This window comes from Mobula birostris, chromosome 12, assembly GCF_030028105.1.
Source record: "Mobula birostris isolate sMobBir1 chromosome 12, sMobBir1.hap1, whole genome shotgun sequence".
Taxonomy (NCBI): domain Eukaryota; kingdom Metazoa; phylum Chordata; class Chondrichthyes; order Myliobatiformes; family Myliobatidae; genus Mobula; species Mobula birostris.
This window is the reverse complement of record NC_092381.1, coordinates 68,786,604-68,803,880: the sequence shown is the minus strand read 5'-3', so window position 1 is coordinate 68,803,880 and position 17,277 is coordinate 68,786,604. Positions and strand designations below refer to the sequence as shown.

At 43.6% G+C, this 17,277-nt stretch overlaps 1 protein-coding gene across 2 annotated transcripts in view; it reads right to left on the bottom strand.

The window, feature by feature from the left end:
* LOC140206005 (protein Niban 1-like) overlaps nt 1–17,277 on the bottom strand; it is a 137,070-nt gene that overhangs the window by 74,168 nt on the left and 45,625 nt on the right. The window contains exons 1-2 of one of the 2 annotated variants that reach the window (XM_072274011.1): nt 10,080–10,184; nt 9,316–9,446 (exon numbers count right to left, since the gene is read on the bottom strand). In XM_072274011.1, the coding sequence (XP_072130112.1) occupies nt 9,316–9,446; nt 10,080–10,104 (156 nt within the window). In that variant the 5' untranslated portion in view covers nt 10,105–10,184. Of the gene's footprint in view, nt 1–9,315; nt 9,447–10,079; nt 10,185–17,277 lie in introns of those variants that run through there. The other variant, XM_072274010.1, reaches the window with a different exon arrangement.

Below are 17,277 nucleotides of genomic sequence, written 5' to 3'. Positions count from 1 at the left end.
TACCTCGAACTTAGAAGGAATTTTGAAGAATCAAGGTATGGGTTTGTTCAGAGAGATCACAACCAAAAAAAAATGTCTATTCCAGATCAGAAACTCAATAAGCGATGCTGAGGTTCGGGTGCAAAACTGAATGAGCATTGCACTGTCAGTGTATTTATATGGAACAGTAGTGCCTCTCTCAAGTGAATCCAAAAGGTTCTGCAGCAAATAAGAAGAGAAATTATCCACCATTTTCCTCAATTCCCATAGTTGAAAAACATTGTCTGGCCATTATCACATTCTGGAGCTTGCTCTGCATAAACTGGCACCACTTCGGAACTATCATGACTGTTAAAATGATTCAGAATCAGGTTTATTGTCACTGACATATGTGTGAAATTTGTTGTTTTGCAGCAGCAGTACAGTGCAAGATACAAAAATTACTAGAAGTTACAAAATAAATAAATATTGCAAAAGACAAATACGAGATAGTGTTCATTGGTTCATGGACAGTGCAGAAATCTGATGGGAAAGTGGAGGAAGCTGTTCCTAAAATATTGAGTGTGTGTCTTTAGGCTCCTGTACCTCTACCCCAATGGTAGTAAAGTGCAGAGGCCATGTCTTGGATGGTGAGCATCTTCAATCATGGCCACCACCTTCTTGAAGCACCTTCTTGATATTTTCGACAGCAGGGAGGGTCATGCCTGCAATGGAGCTGTCTGAGTTTACAGTCCTCCGCAGTCTCTTGTGATCCTGTGCAAGGAAGCCTCCATATGGCGACATATCTTGGTGTCAAGGTTAAATCCTGCAGTATCCATTGGTCTGATGGTTGATTTGTACAGTAGGAAGCATCAACTACTCAATGGATTGCAACACCATCAATGGGAAATTGACCCACTGTTTTGAATAATTTTCCTGGGAGGTAGTGCATAGATAATTTTTTTGAGAGATATAGAGGCTCGGGTTAAGAAAAAGAAGGAAGTGCGTAGTAGGTATAGACAGTCAGCAACAAATGAGAAATGCAAGGGAACACTTAAGAAGGAAACCAGGAAGACTGAAAGAAGACATGAGGTTGCTCTAGCAGACGTGGTAATGGAGAATCCTAAGGGTTTCTACAGATATGTTAATAGCAAAAGGATAGCAAGGGACAAAATCGGTCCTCTGGAAGATCAGAATGGTAATCTATGAGTGGAGCCAAGAGAGATGGGAGAGATCTTCAATGGGGTTTTTGGCTCTGTATTTACTTGGGAGATGGACATAGAGTCAAAAGGTGTGAAGCAATGCCATGGAACCTATACAGATTACAGAGGAGAACTTCAACATGGAATTCAGCAAGGCCTTTGGCAAGGTCCCACATGGGAGGTTAGTCAAGAAGTTTCAGTTGTTTGGCATCCAAGATGGGGTAGTAAATTAGATTAGACATTGGCTTTGCAGAAGAAGCCAGGCAGTGGTTGTAAATGGATGCCTCTCTGACTGGAGGTCCATGACTGGAGGTATGCATCAGGGATCGGTGCTAGATCCATTGTTGTTTGTCATCTATATCAACAATCTGGATGATAATGTCATAAACTGCATCAGTAAATTTGCGGATGACACTAAGTTTGGGGGTGTAGTGGATAGCGAGGAAGACTATCAAAGCTTGCTGCATGATCTGAACAAGCTGGAGATATGAGCTGATAAATGGCTGATGGAATTTAATGTAGACAAATGTGAAGTGTTGAACTTCAGCAGGACCAACCAAGGTAGGTCTTATATGGTGAGCAGCAGGGCACTGAGAAGTGTGGTAGAACTGAGAGATCTGGGAAGAGAGATCCATAATTCCTTGAAAGTGGTGTCACAGGTAGATAGGGTCATAAGGAAAGCTTTTAGCATACTGGCCTTCATAAATTAATGTATTGAGTACGGGAGTTCAGATGTTACGTTGAAATTGTGTGAGTCATTATTGAGGTCTAATTTGAAGTATTGAGTGTAGTTTTGGTCACCTACCTGCAGAAAAGATGTAAGTAAGATTGAAAGAGTGGAGAGAACATTTACAAGGATGTAGCTAGGACTTGAGGACCTGAATTATAGAGAAAGGTTGAACAGGTTTGGACTTTATTTCCTGGAAGATAGAAGATTGCGGGGAGATTTGATAGAGGTATAAAATATTATGAGGGCCATTGGTAGGGTAAATGCAAGTAGTTTTTTTTCCACTGAGCTTGAATGAGTCTACAACTAGAGGTCATGGGTTAAGGGTGAAAAGTGAAATGTTTAAGAGGAACTTCTTCACTCAGAGGGTGGTGAGAGTGTGGAACAAGCTGCAAGTTCTAGTGGTAGATGCAGGATAATTTCAACATTTAAGAGAAATTTCATAGGTACATGGATGAGAGGGATACAGGGTGTGATGGTCCAGCTGCAGGTCGATTGGACTAGGCAGATTAATGGTTCAGCATAAACTGGATGGGCCAAAGAGCCTGTTTCTGTGCTGTAGTGTTCTATGACTTCTGATGGATATATTAGGAGGAAAAATGGAGGTTAGCTATTGTCTTAAAATTACATTTCCTCCTTCAGAAGGAATGAAAAAAATGTTTACAGTGAGGTTCCATTGTTGCAAGCATAATAGTCAAATAAATGTTCTGTAAGATCTCTGACCTCCTGCTCCATGCCTTTACTGGCTTCAACCAATGAGGGCTGTTGCTCAGCTCACATGATGCCCCTGTTGCACTAGCCTACAAACACTTGGGGCTTCAAATCGTCACGATCACTCTTTCAAAGCAGCACAGGCTCGAGTTCAGTAAAGGGGAACATAAGGGGTGAGGTACAAACCAGATCTAGCAGTAACATCATGTCAAAAATCGGAAATGTGACCACAAATCACGTGCCACACTTGAGCAGTTTCACAGGAAATCCATAAGGAACACACTCAGCCTGATTCATGATGATAATTCATGAATGCATGACGAACAGATGCAGAGCCTCACTTCCACTGGCCTTCAGGAGATAACGTTGACTTTGCTGAAATTATAAGATCAGTTCACTTAAACAGCTATAGACATCTGCATGGTTCAGATACATGGAGTAGTCAAGGTTAGTTTAAAATCCCTGGGTGGAAATAGATAGGGAGAGTTCTGGAGGAAAAATTGAATCTTATGAGTCAAAGAAAATTAAATCCTTTGCTACTTCATAAAAGCAGTGGCAACATTGGAGCAATGGTGACATTTGAGGAAGCAAGTATTCTAGGCTGCAGTAAAGTTGAAGAAGAACTACTCGAACCTCAGGGAGCAAGACAGGCAAAACAAATCAATTGAGCTGCTCAGTTTTGGGCATGTTGAATGGGTTTTGAGCAGCTCTAACAATGAGTATCTCTTCTTCAATGAAGGGCAAACTTTCACAATCTCACCACGGAGCCCAAAGTAAACTTGCTTATCACTTTTCAGCTTCCTTGTGCTTTCTTTTGAGGTGTGACATGCCTCTTTGTTGTGCCTTCCCAACACCAGAGCTGAAGCAGGATTTCGGATGGGGACCAGAACCAAATTAATGCCTGTTCTCTGAATGATTGTCCACAAATCACTGGTACGAGTCCTCCCTGAGGAACAACAAAGTTCTGTTCCTGAAAACTGTTCATAACCCAAACACTTCACAAGTCAAAAATGCAGCCTCCTGGCACAACATTTAAATGGAAACCCTAAGCCAGGCAAGGGAAATGTCTAGTTCAAGCAGGGCATTGAACTCAACCATTCAGATATTTCCATAAACCGTGTTCCCATACGAGAGAAGGTGCCTGCAACCCCACAGCAGCCAGCAAATCAGTAGCACAAGAGATTCTGCAGAAGCTGGAAATCTTGAGCAACACACACACGCAATTCTGGGGGATCTCAGCGAGTCAAGCAGCAACTACGGAGGGGAATATACAGTTGCCGTTTTGGGCCTAGACCCTTCCTCACTCCAGTCCTAATGAATGGTCTCGGCACAAACTGTCAATTGTTTATTCCCCTTCATGGATGCTGTTTGACTTGCTGAGGTTCCTTCAGCAGTTTGTGTGTGTCGCAGTGAATCCAAGTCACCCTTTTCCCAACTGCTCACTCCTATTTATGGGCTGTACGTAAAATTGGGTGCTTGTAGTCTGGGGAGGATCTATATTCTAATATAAAATGACCACTAGATGAGAATCTCACTGTCAAAGATTAGTCAACGTCTAATATCAACTTCAGTGCTAATATCCATGGAGGTTTTGAGTACCAAAACAACATCTGGAATGGGAGATGGAACCTCTAAATCTCGGCCTGGTAGCAGAAGTGGCTGAGAGGCGACATGATGCATTTGTTAAAAAAAGTTATGAGAGGCACAAGTAGGTTAGACAGACATAGTCTGTTTTCCATATGGTAATGGCATCTAAAACTAGAGGTTATGGGTCTTAAGGAGAAAAGAAGAGCTTCTACAAGGGTTCAAAGGGAAAGACTTTTCCAAAGAGCAGTTGGTATCTGGAATGAGCTGCCAGAGAATGTGGTGGAAGCAGGAACAGTAACAACATTTAAGAAAGTTCTAAACAGGTATTGGAATGAGCAATCAGAGAGGGATATAGAAGCAAGTGGGATTAGTGTAGATAAGCAGGGACACAGGAGGCTGACAGGCCTGATTCCACGGTGGTTACAATATGACTGGATGGGATCACATCACAGTACAATCCTTCACTGCCAACATTTGTGGCTCTCAGGTATCATTTGATTAACTCGAGGCAAAGTTTAAAAACTGGATTAGAAAGTAGAACATACCTATGATTAAGCACTCCGACAGAATCGTGACTAACAACTGCAGAAGGGCTGCCTCTTTTCGTAGTTCAGTTGATCATTTGTTGAAGCTGATGTATTTTGATAAAATGTGGGGATATTCAAAGGCTTTGAACTCAACCACTTCCTGGCCTGACAAGTCATGCAAATAATTTGCTACATCCAAGGTTCAGCTGAAGTCAGGCTCAAATCTAATGTAAATGGTAGAATTACTGGGATAGTGCGTTCAAGTTATAGTTACAGGGACTGTGTTCATTCAGGACTAGCTTGACTGGAATCTGAATGTTTGTAACTTTGCCATTTCTTATGTGAACTTCAGATGGAAGATCAAAGTCAAAGAAGAGTTTATTGTTGTATGCACCAGTACATGTGTACACAGGTGCAGTGAAAAACCTTCTTGCAGCAACATCACAGGTGGTACATAACATCATATAATCAGCATTTTCAAGAAAAACATAAGTTATACTGCATAACTTTTACAAGAAAACGCAATTAGAACAAAAAACATCCATTTTCATGCAAGGTGGTCAAGTGTTCAGAGTATTGCTAAACTGTAGTGATTAGGATTTGGCACTTCATTCTAGAACAGAATGGTTGAAGAGAAGCAATTGGCAATGTGGATCTTCAGATTTCTATACTTTCTTCCCAATGGTAGCTGCGAAAGAGTGGTGACTGGTGTATAATGACACCCAGGTCTCGTTGCACCTCCCCTTTTCCTAATCAGCCACCATTCAGATAATAATCTGTTTTCCTATTTTTGCCACCAAAGTGGATAACTTCACATTTATCCACATTAAATTGCATCTGCCATGAATTTGCCCACTCACCCAACCTATCCAAGTCACCCTGCATCCTCTTAGCATCCTCCTCACAGCTAACACCACCACCCAGCTTCGTGTCATCCGCAAACTTGGAGATGCTGCATTTAATTCCCTCATCCAAGTCATTAATATATATTGTAAACAACTGGGGTCCCAGCACTGAGCCTTGCAGTACCCCACTAGTCACCGCCTGCCATTCTGAAAAGGTCCCGTTTATTCCCACTCTTTGCTTCCTGTCTGCTAACCAACTCTCCACCCACACCAATACCTTACCCCCAATACCGTGTGCTTTAAGTTTGCACACTAATCTCCTGTGTGGGACCTTGTCAAAAGCCTCCTGAAAATCCAAATATACCACATCCACTGGTTCTCCCCTATCCACTCTACTAGTTACATCCTCAAAAAATTCTATGAGATTCGTCAGACTTGATTTTCCTTTCACAAATCCATGCTGACTTTGTCCGATCATTTCACCGCTTTCCAAATGTGCTGTTATCACATCCTTGATAACTGACTCCAGCAGTTTCCCCACCACCGACGTTAGGCTAACCGGTCTATAATTCCCCGGTTTCTCTCTCCCTCCTTTTTTAAAAAGTGGAGTTACATTAGCCACCCTCCAATCCTCAGGAACTAGTCCAGAATCTAACGAGTTTTGAAAAATTATCACTAATGCATCCACTATTTCTTGGGCTACTTCCTTAAGCACCCTGGGATGCAGACCATCTGGCCCTGGGGATTTATCTGCCTTCAATCCCTTCAATTTACCTAACACCACTTCCCTACTAACATGTATTTCGCTCAGTTCCTCCATCTCACTGGACCCTCTGTCCCCTACTATTTCTGGAAGATTATTTATGTCCTCCTTAGTGAAGACAGAACCAAAGTAATTATTCAATTGGTCTGCCATGTCCTTGCTCCCCATAATCAATTCACCTGTTTCTGTCTGCAGAGGACCTACATTTGTCTTTACCAGTCTTCTCCTTTTTACATATCTATAAAAGCTTTTACAGTCGGTTTTTATGTTGCCTGCCAGTTTTCTCTCATAATCTTTTTTCCCCTTCCTAATTAAGCCCTTTGTCCTTCTCTGCTGAACTCTGAATTTCTCCCAGTCCTCAGGTGAGCCACTTTCTCTGGCTAATTTGTATGCTTCTTCTTTGGAATTGATACTATCCCTAATTTCCCTTGTCAGCCACGGGTGCACTACCTTCCTTGATTTATTCTTTTGCCAAACTGGGATGAACATTTGTTGCTGTTCATCCATGCAACCTTTAAATGCTTGCCATTGCATATCCACCGTCAATCCTTTAAGTGTCATTTGCCCGTCTATTTTAGCTAATTCACGTCTCATACCTTCAAAGTTACCCCTCTTTAAGTTCAGAACCTTTGTTTCTGAATTAACTATGTCACTCTCCATCTTAATGAAGAATTCCACCATATTATGGTCACTCTTACCCAAGGGGCCTCTCACGACAAGATTGCTAATTAACCCTTCCTCATTGCTCAAAACCCAGTCCAGAATAGCCTGCTCTCTAGTTGGTTCCTCAACATGTTGGTTCAAAAAACCATCCCGCATACATTCCAAGAAATCCCCTTCCTCAGCACCTTTACCAATTTGGTTCATCCAATCTACATGTCGATTGAAGTCACCCATTATAACTGCTGTTCCTTTATTGCACACATTTCTAATTTCCTGTTTAATACCATCTCCGACCTCACTACTACTGTTAGGTGGCCTGCACACAACTCCCACCAGCGTCTTCTGCCCCTTAGTGTTACGCAGCTCTACCCATATCGATTCCACATCTTCCCGGCTTATGTCCTTCCTTTCTATTGTGTTAATCTCTTCTTTAACCAGCAATGCAACCCCACCTCCCCTTCCTTCATGTCTATCCCTCCTGAATATTGAATATCCCTGAACGTTGAGCTCCCATCCCTGGTCACCCTGGAGCCATGTCTCTGTGATCCCAACTACATCATAATCATTAATAACAATCTGCACTTTCAATTCATCCACCTTACTACGAGAAGGGAGAGTGGAGAGTGGAGAGTGGTGAAGGGAGAGTGGAGAGTGGAGAGTGGAGAGTGGAGCCGGGAGAGTGGAGAGTGAAGAGTTGAGAAGGGAGAGTAGAGAGTGCAGAAGGGAGAGTGGAGAGTGGAAAAGGGAGAGTGGAGAAGGGAGAGTGGAGAGTGGAGATTGGAGAAGGGAGAGTGGAGCGGGGAGAGTGGAGAGTGGAGAGTGGAGAGTGGAGAGTGGAGAAGGGAGAGTGGAGAGTGGAGAGTGGAGAGTGGAGCAGGGAGAGTGGAGAGTGGAGAGTGGAGAGTGGAGCTGGGAGAGTGGAGAGTGGAGAGTGGAGAGTGGAAAAGAGAGAGTGGAGAGTGGAAAAGGGAGAGTGGAGAGTGGAGAGTGGAGAGTGGAGAAGGGAGAGTGGAGAGTGGAGAATGGAGAAGGGAGAGTGGAGAAGGGAGAGTGGAGAGTGGAGAGTGGAGAGTGGAGAGTGGAGAAGGGAGAGTGGAGAAGAGAGAGTGGAGAGTGGAGAATGGAGAAGGGAGAGTGGAGAGTGGAGAAGGGAGAGTGGAGCAGGGAGAGAGGAGAGTGGAGAAGGGAGAGTGGAGAGTGGAGAGTGGAGAGTGGAGCCGGGAGAGCGGAGAGTGGAGAGTGGAGCAGGGAGAGTGGAGAGTGGAGAGTGGAGAGTGGGGAGTGGAGAGTGGAGAAGGGAGAGTGGAGAGTGGAGAGTGGAGAAGGGAGAGTGGAGAGTGGAGAGTGGTGAATGGAGAAAGGAGAGTGGAGAAGGGAGAGTGGAGAGTGGAGAGTGGAGAGTGGAGCAGGGAGTGTGGAGAGTGGAGAGTGGAGAGTGGAGAATGGACAAGTGAGAGTGGAGAGTGGAGAAGGGAGAGTGGAGAGTGGAGAGTGGAGAGTGGAGAATGGAGAGTGGAGAGTGGAGAGTGGAGAGTGGAGAAGGGAGAAGGGAGAGTGGAGAGTGGAGAAGGGAGAGTGGAGAGTGGAGAAGGGAGAGAGGAGAGTGGAGTAGGGAGCTAAGCGCACAGATTTGAGGCACACCTGTACTGATGGGTCAATGAGGAGATGGTGTTGTTACCAGTCATCACTGGCCGAAGTCTGCAATGAGGTAGTTGAGTATCTAATTGCAGAGGGAGGAATGGAGTCCCTGGGTTTTGAATTTTGACAGTGGGTTGAGATGGAATGCTTGTGTTGAACATCAAGCTGTAGCCTATAAGTAACAGCCTGCCATCCAAGCTCCTGTCCAGAACAGAGTGAAGACCAGACAAAGCACTCCTTCTGTGGTGCTGATTACAAACTAGATTATTGGACTGATATGTTGGTTTCACTTTGCCAAGTGGAATAACTAAGGCAACAATACTGGGAGGACCTTGGGAGCTGAAAGGATATATGTGCAGGAGATTGGGGCAACCATGAGGCATGGGCTGGTTCCAGCACTAAATTTTTGCTTGCCCTTCCACAGGTGGTGTCTGACTAGCTGAATATTCCAAGTATTTCCTGTTTTTATTTCAGACCATCAGCACACACAGTAGGATGTTTATGGAGATGATTCCTTGAGCTCTGCTGCAGTCGGGATGGACCATACCCATAGGGAATGTGGCTCAGAGTTCAGAATGATCCACATACCCTCGGAATGTATGTCACTGAAGTTCATAAGATGACACTTCCAATGCTGAAGTATATACAGTATCTTATATCATAGATAAAGTATATATAGTATCTTATACCATACCTTCCGACGCAGTAGTTGGGGCTGGACCTCTCCACCTTGCTCTATCTCATGCCGAATGTGATTGAAAAACGTCACAGGGTATTGCCGCTGGTAATGAGGGCTGAAATTCTTAAGTTCTGCTTCAGCCTTGCCTGAAAATAGAACAGGAAAATAATAGTAAATTGGAACACAGAAATAAAACCAGAGGCTTGCATGAATCATGATGGAATCCACCAGGTTAGATAGTAATAATAACTTTATGTACAGTATTTAGCACCTTTTGTAGAATAAGATGCATGCTCAAAGTGCTTTACATAGATTGTAAAATTAAATCAATATAGTCATAAAAATATGTGACAAAATTTAAAACATAAGTAAAAATGAATATTATATAGAATAAAATGTAATAAAATATATCAAATTATACAAATATAATCAACATCAACAGGCATTAAGTAATCCTAAAAGTAAGCCAAATTTTAAAAAAGCAGGCTTTTAGAAGAGCTTTGAAACATTCCACAGTACTAGCCTGGCGTATCTCAGTCAGTAGAGTAATCCTGATTTTTGGTGCTTAAGAGCAAAAGTCCACATTACCAGTTCTTATGTGCTTGGCTCTACGAACACTAAGCAAATCATTTTCTCAGATATAAGATTACGAACAGGGATGTAGGGGGATAGACATTTCAAAATATACAGAAGAGCTAGATTATTCAGAGCTTTGTATACAATTAAAAGCATTTTAAAATTGATTCTAAAGGACACAGACCCAGTGTAATGATGCAAACCTTGTGAAGTGTGCTCAGATTTCATGTTTTTTTTGGGTGAGGGTTCTTCAGGCTACATTTTGAACAAGCTGCAACCGATTTATATCCTTCTTAGGCAGTCCTGAAAAGGGTGCATTACAGTAGTCTAATCAGATAAAACAAAAGCATGCATCTTGAGATGTTATAAGAAATCGAACTCTCGCAATGTTCAATGAGAGAATGCAGTCTTAGTAATATGTACGTTAAGCAACGCAGTTTCCGTACTATGACTTGATCTAAAACCTGTCAAGAATAGAACTTTTATTCAAGTAATCATTTAATTGTCGAAAAACTCCTTTCAATAATAACAAAAACATTAAATTCTTACTAATTAAGTGCAGAAGGAAATACTAATGCTCTTTGGGCTCCCAGTTGCCTTGTATAATGCTGAAAATAAAGGTACTGGTAGGTGTGGTGTATTTCTCTGCTGCACTCTGCACTGTGAGGGCTGAGTGAGTCAAAACAGGAAAGAGCAAGTGCACTTCCAGCTGGGCAAGAAACAAAATAGGCTCACTGGTCCTGTTTGTTAGCTCCTCAAGAAATTCAAACATTAGTCATGACAAACTGACGTTAACTGTCTTTGATTAATCTGGAGCTCTCCAAATGATGTTAAAACACTATCACTCAGAATTTTTCCAATGATTTGGTCACTGTCACTGTCTAATTTTTATTGATTTCCCCTAAGCAAGATGCATTAAGCTAACATTTACTTTACTCCTTTTTTTTTGCGCTGTTAGAACAGTATTGTGGATCACCCTAAAGCCATTTAGCCAATCCACATTAAATGAAACTCTTTAGAAATAGAGTGACAGGGACTGCTGAAAAAGGAGAAAAGCAAAAAGATTTATGTAAGCCTGATAACGTTTATTGTTTGTTGACTAAAGCCCCGCCATCAACACTATAATTCTAAATTAACTCTGGACCCTGGGAGTCAATGCCTTCCTTTGTAACTGGATCCTTGATGTCTTGACCAACAGAGTGTACAGATAGTCAACAACACCTCTGCCGATGTTATTCTAAACACTGGTGCTCCATAAGTTTGTATGCTAAGTCCCCTACTCTACTCCCGGTACACTTGTGACTGCTCAAATTCCATCTACAAGTTTTGAGATACAACTGTATTGGGCCAAATCACAAGTAACGAAGAGTAGGAGCACATGAAGGAGACAGAGAGCTTAGTAACATGTTTTCATGACAACAACAGTTGCAAAAGGAAGGAGCTTGTTATTGACCTCAGAAAGGGGGAGGAGGCAGTTTGAGGATGAGAGCTTCAAATATCGGGGAGTGGACATTACCAATAGCTTTTACTGTCTAAACACATTGATACTATGGTCTCGAAAGCTCACCAGCTTCTCTACTTCCTCAGGAGACTGAAGAGATTTGGCATGTCCCTGTCGACGCTCACCAATTTCCATCAATGCATCAAAGAAATCATCCTGTCTGTGTGTAAACACAAGAAACTGCAGAGAATTGTGGACATAGCTTAGCACACCATAGAAACCAGCCTCTCCTCTGTGGGCTCCATCTATGCTTCGGCTGCCTCAGTAAAGCAGCCAATAGAGTTGAATCACTCACCCACCCTGGACATCCTCCCTTCTTCCCTCTTCCACTGGGCATGAGATACAAAAGCCTGAAAGAACATACCACCAGTGTCAAGGACGGCATCTAACCCTCTGTTACGACACTATTAATGGTTTGCTAGCACGATAAGATGGACTCTTGACCTCAGGACCTACCTCATTATGTTAGTGATCTTGATGATGTTTCAGTCCCTTCCCACTTACAACTGCAACACTTCACATGCTCTCGATCTCCTCAACAATTTTCATTTCCCTGGCCCTGACTGCCTCATCTTCACTATGGATGTCCGGTCCCTATACACTACTATCCACCATCAAGAAGGCTATAAAGCTCTCCACTTCATTCTCGCCCACAGAACTGACCAGTTCCCCTCCATCACCACGCTCCTCCATCTTGTGGACGTGAAACAGTCCACGTTCCAAGTTTTCCTGGGTAATGCTCCCCAACTCTTTCTGCACGACATTGATGACTGCATCTGTGCTGCTTCATGCGCCCATGCTGTGCTCGTCAATTTCGCCAACTTTCCCTCCAACTTTCACCCTGCCCTTAAATTCACTTGGTCCATTTCTGACACATCTCGCCCCTTTCTGGATCTCTCTGTCTTCATCTCTGGAAACATTTCGACTGATATCTTTTATAAAACTGCCAACTCCACAGCTGTCTTGACTAGACCACTTCCCACCTTATCTCCTATAGAAATCCTATTCCCTTTTCTCAGTTCCTTCTTCCCCACTGCATCTGTTCCCAGGATGAGTCTTTCTTTTCCAGAACATCAGAGATGGCCTCCTTCTTCAAAGAACGGGGTTTCTTCTTTTCGACCTTTGATACTGCCCTCACCCGCATCTCTTTCACTTCCCAGACGTCCGCCCTCACCCATCATCCCGCCATCTTAACAGGGATAGAGTTCCTCTTGTCCTCACCTACCTCCCCCTTGAGCCTCTGCATCCAACACATTGTTCTCTACAATATCCAATACTTCCAGCTGGATCCTACCACAAAACACATCTTTACCTCCCCCCAACTCTCCACTTTCCACAGGGAATATTCTGTCCATGATCCCCTGTCCACTTGTCCCTCCCCACTAATCTCTCTCCTTGCAAGTCGAAGTGCCACACCTGCCCATTCACCTCCTCCCTCACCACCACTCAGGGCTCCAAACAGTCCTTCCAGATGAGGAAACACTTCACCTGTAAATTTGTTGGTGCCGTCTACTGTAAGCGGAGCTCCCGATGCGGTCTCCTTTACATTGGTGAGAGCACTTTGTTGAGCACCTTCGCCCATTCACAAAAAGCAGAATTTCCCAGTGGCCAACCACTTTAATTCCAATCCCCATCCCCACATCAGTCCAAGGCCTCCTTTACTGCCACGATGAGACCACTCTCATGTTGGAGGAACAACACCTCATGTTCCATCTGGTAGCCTCCAACCTGCTGGCACGAACACTGATTTCACTAAATTCCAGTAATTTTTTTGCCCTTCCCCTTCCCTCTTCTTCCATTGCCCATTCTGCCTCTGCTCTTAGCTCTCCTCTACTCACCTGCTTACCACCTCTCTTGCAGCCTCTCCTCCTTCCCTTTCTCCCGTGGTCCACTCTCCTCTCCTATCAGATTCCTTCTTTCCCAATACTTTCTCTTTTCCACTATCGCCTCCCAGCTTCTCGCATGATCCCCTTCCCCACCCACCTAACTTCACCTATCACCTTCGAGCTGTACCCCTTCCCCTCCCCTCCCCCACCTTCTTATTCTCGCTTCCCCACCCCCCCCCTTTCCAGTCCTGATGAAAGGTGTTGGCCTGCAATGTCAGCTGTTTATTTATTCTCGTAGATGCTGCCTGAACTGTTGAGTTCCTCCATCATTTTCAAGTTCAAGTTTAATTATCATTTAACCATATATGAATACAGCCAAATAAAACAACGTTTCTCCAGGGCTAAAGTGCAAAACATAGTACCAACTACCCTACACAGCACAAGGTACATGTACGATTACATTAAACATACAGTCGCACACAAAAAAATATATACTGTATATAGTCCAAGAGCCTGAGTGACATGCCCTGTAAGTTGAAGGTGCATCAGTATTATCAGCAAGACCAAGCAGTTCTCAGCAGTCTGTAGATGATCATATGCACACATGCATGCACTTCCACTGAGCAAACATTGGCGAGCAGCACCAACCCAGCATGGACACCACGCGACACCACCTCTGGCATCTCTCCTCTTAGACTGCTGCAGCAGGCAAGCTCATAGCTTGAGGCCTAATCCTTGCTCCAACCAAGGCCACACAGCTCTGCCGCTGCCTGTCTCACCAATAGATAAGGGAAGCAGACTTGTGGTATTCTCCATTACCAATGCTCAACAGGGTCTTGCGCAATCACAAGAGAAACATCCAAGACAATCACTTGCTGTTAGACTGCACACCGCCTTCATGCACCAACTCCAATGCCTTCCTGCAGCAGGCAGTAACACAGTCTACCTCGAGTCCAGCTACTCCAGCTCCTCCACCGGGGTAGACCTGCAGTACTTGAAGACCTTAATGTCCAGCATGCCTTGCGACCGTTAAAAAAAAAGACATTTAAAAAAGACAAAAACACATTTTGTTGACCCGAGAGGCTGTTGCGTCCGAACATGCTGCCATCTTACATTTTGCGTGTGTCGCTCCAGATTTCCAGCATCTGCAGAATCTTGTGTTTATGATCTTGCACCTTGTTGCTTACTTACACCGCACTTCCTCTGTAGGCTTTACACTTTATTGTACACACCTCAATGCACCATGTAAAGAACCGGTCTGTAAGAACCGTTTGCAAGGTCAGCTTTTCACTGCATCTCGGTACGCGAAAAAGTAATAAATCAATTCCAATTCTAATAAAGTTCAAGATCTTCAGTTCTGAGTTTCACACAGCAGTGGTGTGTGGTTTCCGTGCCCCGTCTCAGAGCATAAGTTTCAGGACTGTGTGTTCTATTGCCAGTCTTGCATCTGCTTCTATTTGGCATTGAAGACGGGATCTCTGCTTCCAGCTCTTCCTGCAGCAGGAGAACATCACTGCCCTGAAGGAAAGGATGAGGAAGAAAACTCTCAGTAGATCAGAGGGAGTAGGTGGTTGAAGAGCAGCAGCTGTCAGAGGCGCATTCTTTGTGTATGGCCCACAGAGATCCATTAGGCAAACAGCCTCTGTGAAGACATGAGCTCAGTCCCTTAATGCCTGTGCTTTGGGGGAGCCCACAAGGCAGGCAGATGTGCATGGCATTCTGCCAGCTCCTGTAGGCTGAAGCCTTCCCTCCATGGGTGAAGAGTTTTGGATAGGATCCCTGATTTGGCAGTGAGCAGCAAACTGTGAGATGCTGCAGAGGTCCACAGCAGCAGCCTGGAGTGATCATGAATTTAGGAAGCAACACACACAAAATGCTGGAGGAGCTCAGCAGGCCAGGCAGCATCTAGGAAAAGAGTCAACTGTTGATGTCTTAAGCTGAGTCCCTTCAACAGCATTGGAAAAAAAAGATGATAAGTCAGGTAAGAAGGTGAGGGGAGGGGAGGAATAAGCACAAGGTGGTAGGTGATTGGTGAAAACAGGAGAGGTGGAGGGGGTGAAGCAAAGAGCTGGGAAGTTGATTGGTAAAAGAGATAAAGGGCTGGAGAAGGGGGAATCTGATAGGAGAGAGTAGAATGTCATAGAAGACAGAGAAGGGGGAGCAGCACCAGAGGGAAGTGATGAGCTGGTAAGGAGATAAGGTGAGAGAGGGAAACAGGAATGGGGAATGATGAAGTGTGTGTGTGTGGGGGGGGGGGAGTACAATTACCAGAAGTTTGAGAAATCAATATCATCAGGTTGGAGGCTCCCCAGATGAAATATAAGATGTTGCTTCTCCAACCTGAGTGTGGCCTCATTGCAACAGTAGAAGGCCATGGATTGAATTTAGGAAGCCAAGTACAACTGGGACCCTGATCTCCACAGACAGAGCAGTCAAACCGCACATGAAATAAAACAGAAAACAATGAAAATGCTTAATAGATCATGCAGCATCAATGGAGAGAAATTGCAGTTCTATGTTTTGCTTTAACCTTCAGATTCCCAGCGCCTGCAGTTTTTAAGAATTTTTAAACCACACAAGATTATGTTTGATGTCTATGGTAGGGACAGATTTCATTCAGGGGAAAGAATACAGTCTGACTTTAGCCCTGTAACCAGCAAGGGAAAACAGGGTTAGTAAAACTGAATGATTTTTCAAGAAAGCAAGAACCGCGTTTTCAGTCCAGTGAGGTTAAAAATTACTCTGGAGGTGAACTTTGAGTGTAACACCATTGCTGACCTCATTTCAAGGAACTTTACTCTGGAGTAAAAATGATGAGACAATGAAAAATTCCACCATAAAATCAGAACTCAAATTTCCCAATGAGCGTGAACATTCCTAGAAAAATAGGCACAAAATTTTTGCACTCTGGGTTAAGCCGTAATCCCAATGCACCGCAAATGCTTTTTCGGAGTTGGCAAAAAGAATTTCAAGGCAACTATATTTAAGAGTGATTTCATTCAAGCTGTTGCCTATAGTGGCTCGAGGTCAGCTTTCAAAGAAAATTAATAATCAAGCCCTCAAGAGATGGTTTTGTAATTGGGACCTGCATTAGGGAAAATAATTACTTAGTGTTGGTGGTACAGGATTAATTTGGCCTGCCTTCATGTAGTTCCCCAAGGACCACGGTCCACAGCAACAAAGTAGTCCTTAGGTCAGCATTTTGCATTTGGAATCCTGCAGACAGATGCTGTGGATAATGAATATTCCATACATCTGCAGAAATAAGTCTGGCAAATCCATTTTCATAATCTTGAAGCTCCACCTTCATTCTCACGTGTAATGTTTTTTGTAATTTTGAAAGCAAGGCAAAAGGTTTGAGGTAATGTTTAATAAACCATTTGTCGGTACAGGGAGCTGAAGTTTTGTGATCATTTCACTTGATGCTGCCTGTGCAGGAAAATGCCCAGGAAATCCTTGTTTCTGCAAAACTCATTACTGAGAGCCTTTGTCTGTCTGCCTTCCCTTCACTCTCTCATTGCCCTAATCTGAGTTCCAGAGTTCATTCAATCATTAGCAATTCCAGTGGTGAGTTGTTGTGGGGTGTGCTGTTGAAGAGGGGAATCGAGATTTCTCCATATGCAATTCCATTGCTTGCCAACATAAACTGTCAGACATCTGATCATTCATCATCCCTACCTTTCCCATGTTCACTTCACCAATTCACCTCTTGTCCATTCCACTCATTTGTATTTTCCCCATCTTCATTGTTCCACACCAACATATACACAGATGCACACATGCATCTCCATAGACAAATAAATAGATCATTTTTAATGTACTTGTCTTAAATAATTAGTGGTGAATTCATAGCAGAGAAAATACAGCATTTCCCCTGAAACTTGCAGCCAAATACTTGAATGTTGAGACCAGAGTCCTGTCAGCACAGGCAAGTTGCTGATAAGATTTCTTCGGGTGCCGGGGAGGATCGAAGATCAGCAAGAGGACAATTATCAAATTATCACTGTATACTCTTCTCTGATGATGGAAGCAGCTGTGGACAAGAAGATCCAACAAGAAGCACAAAACTTGCAT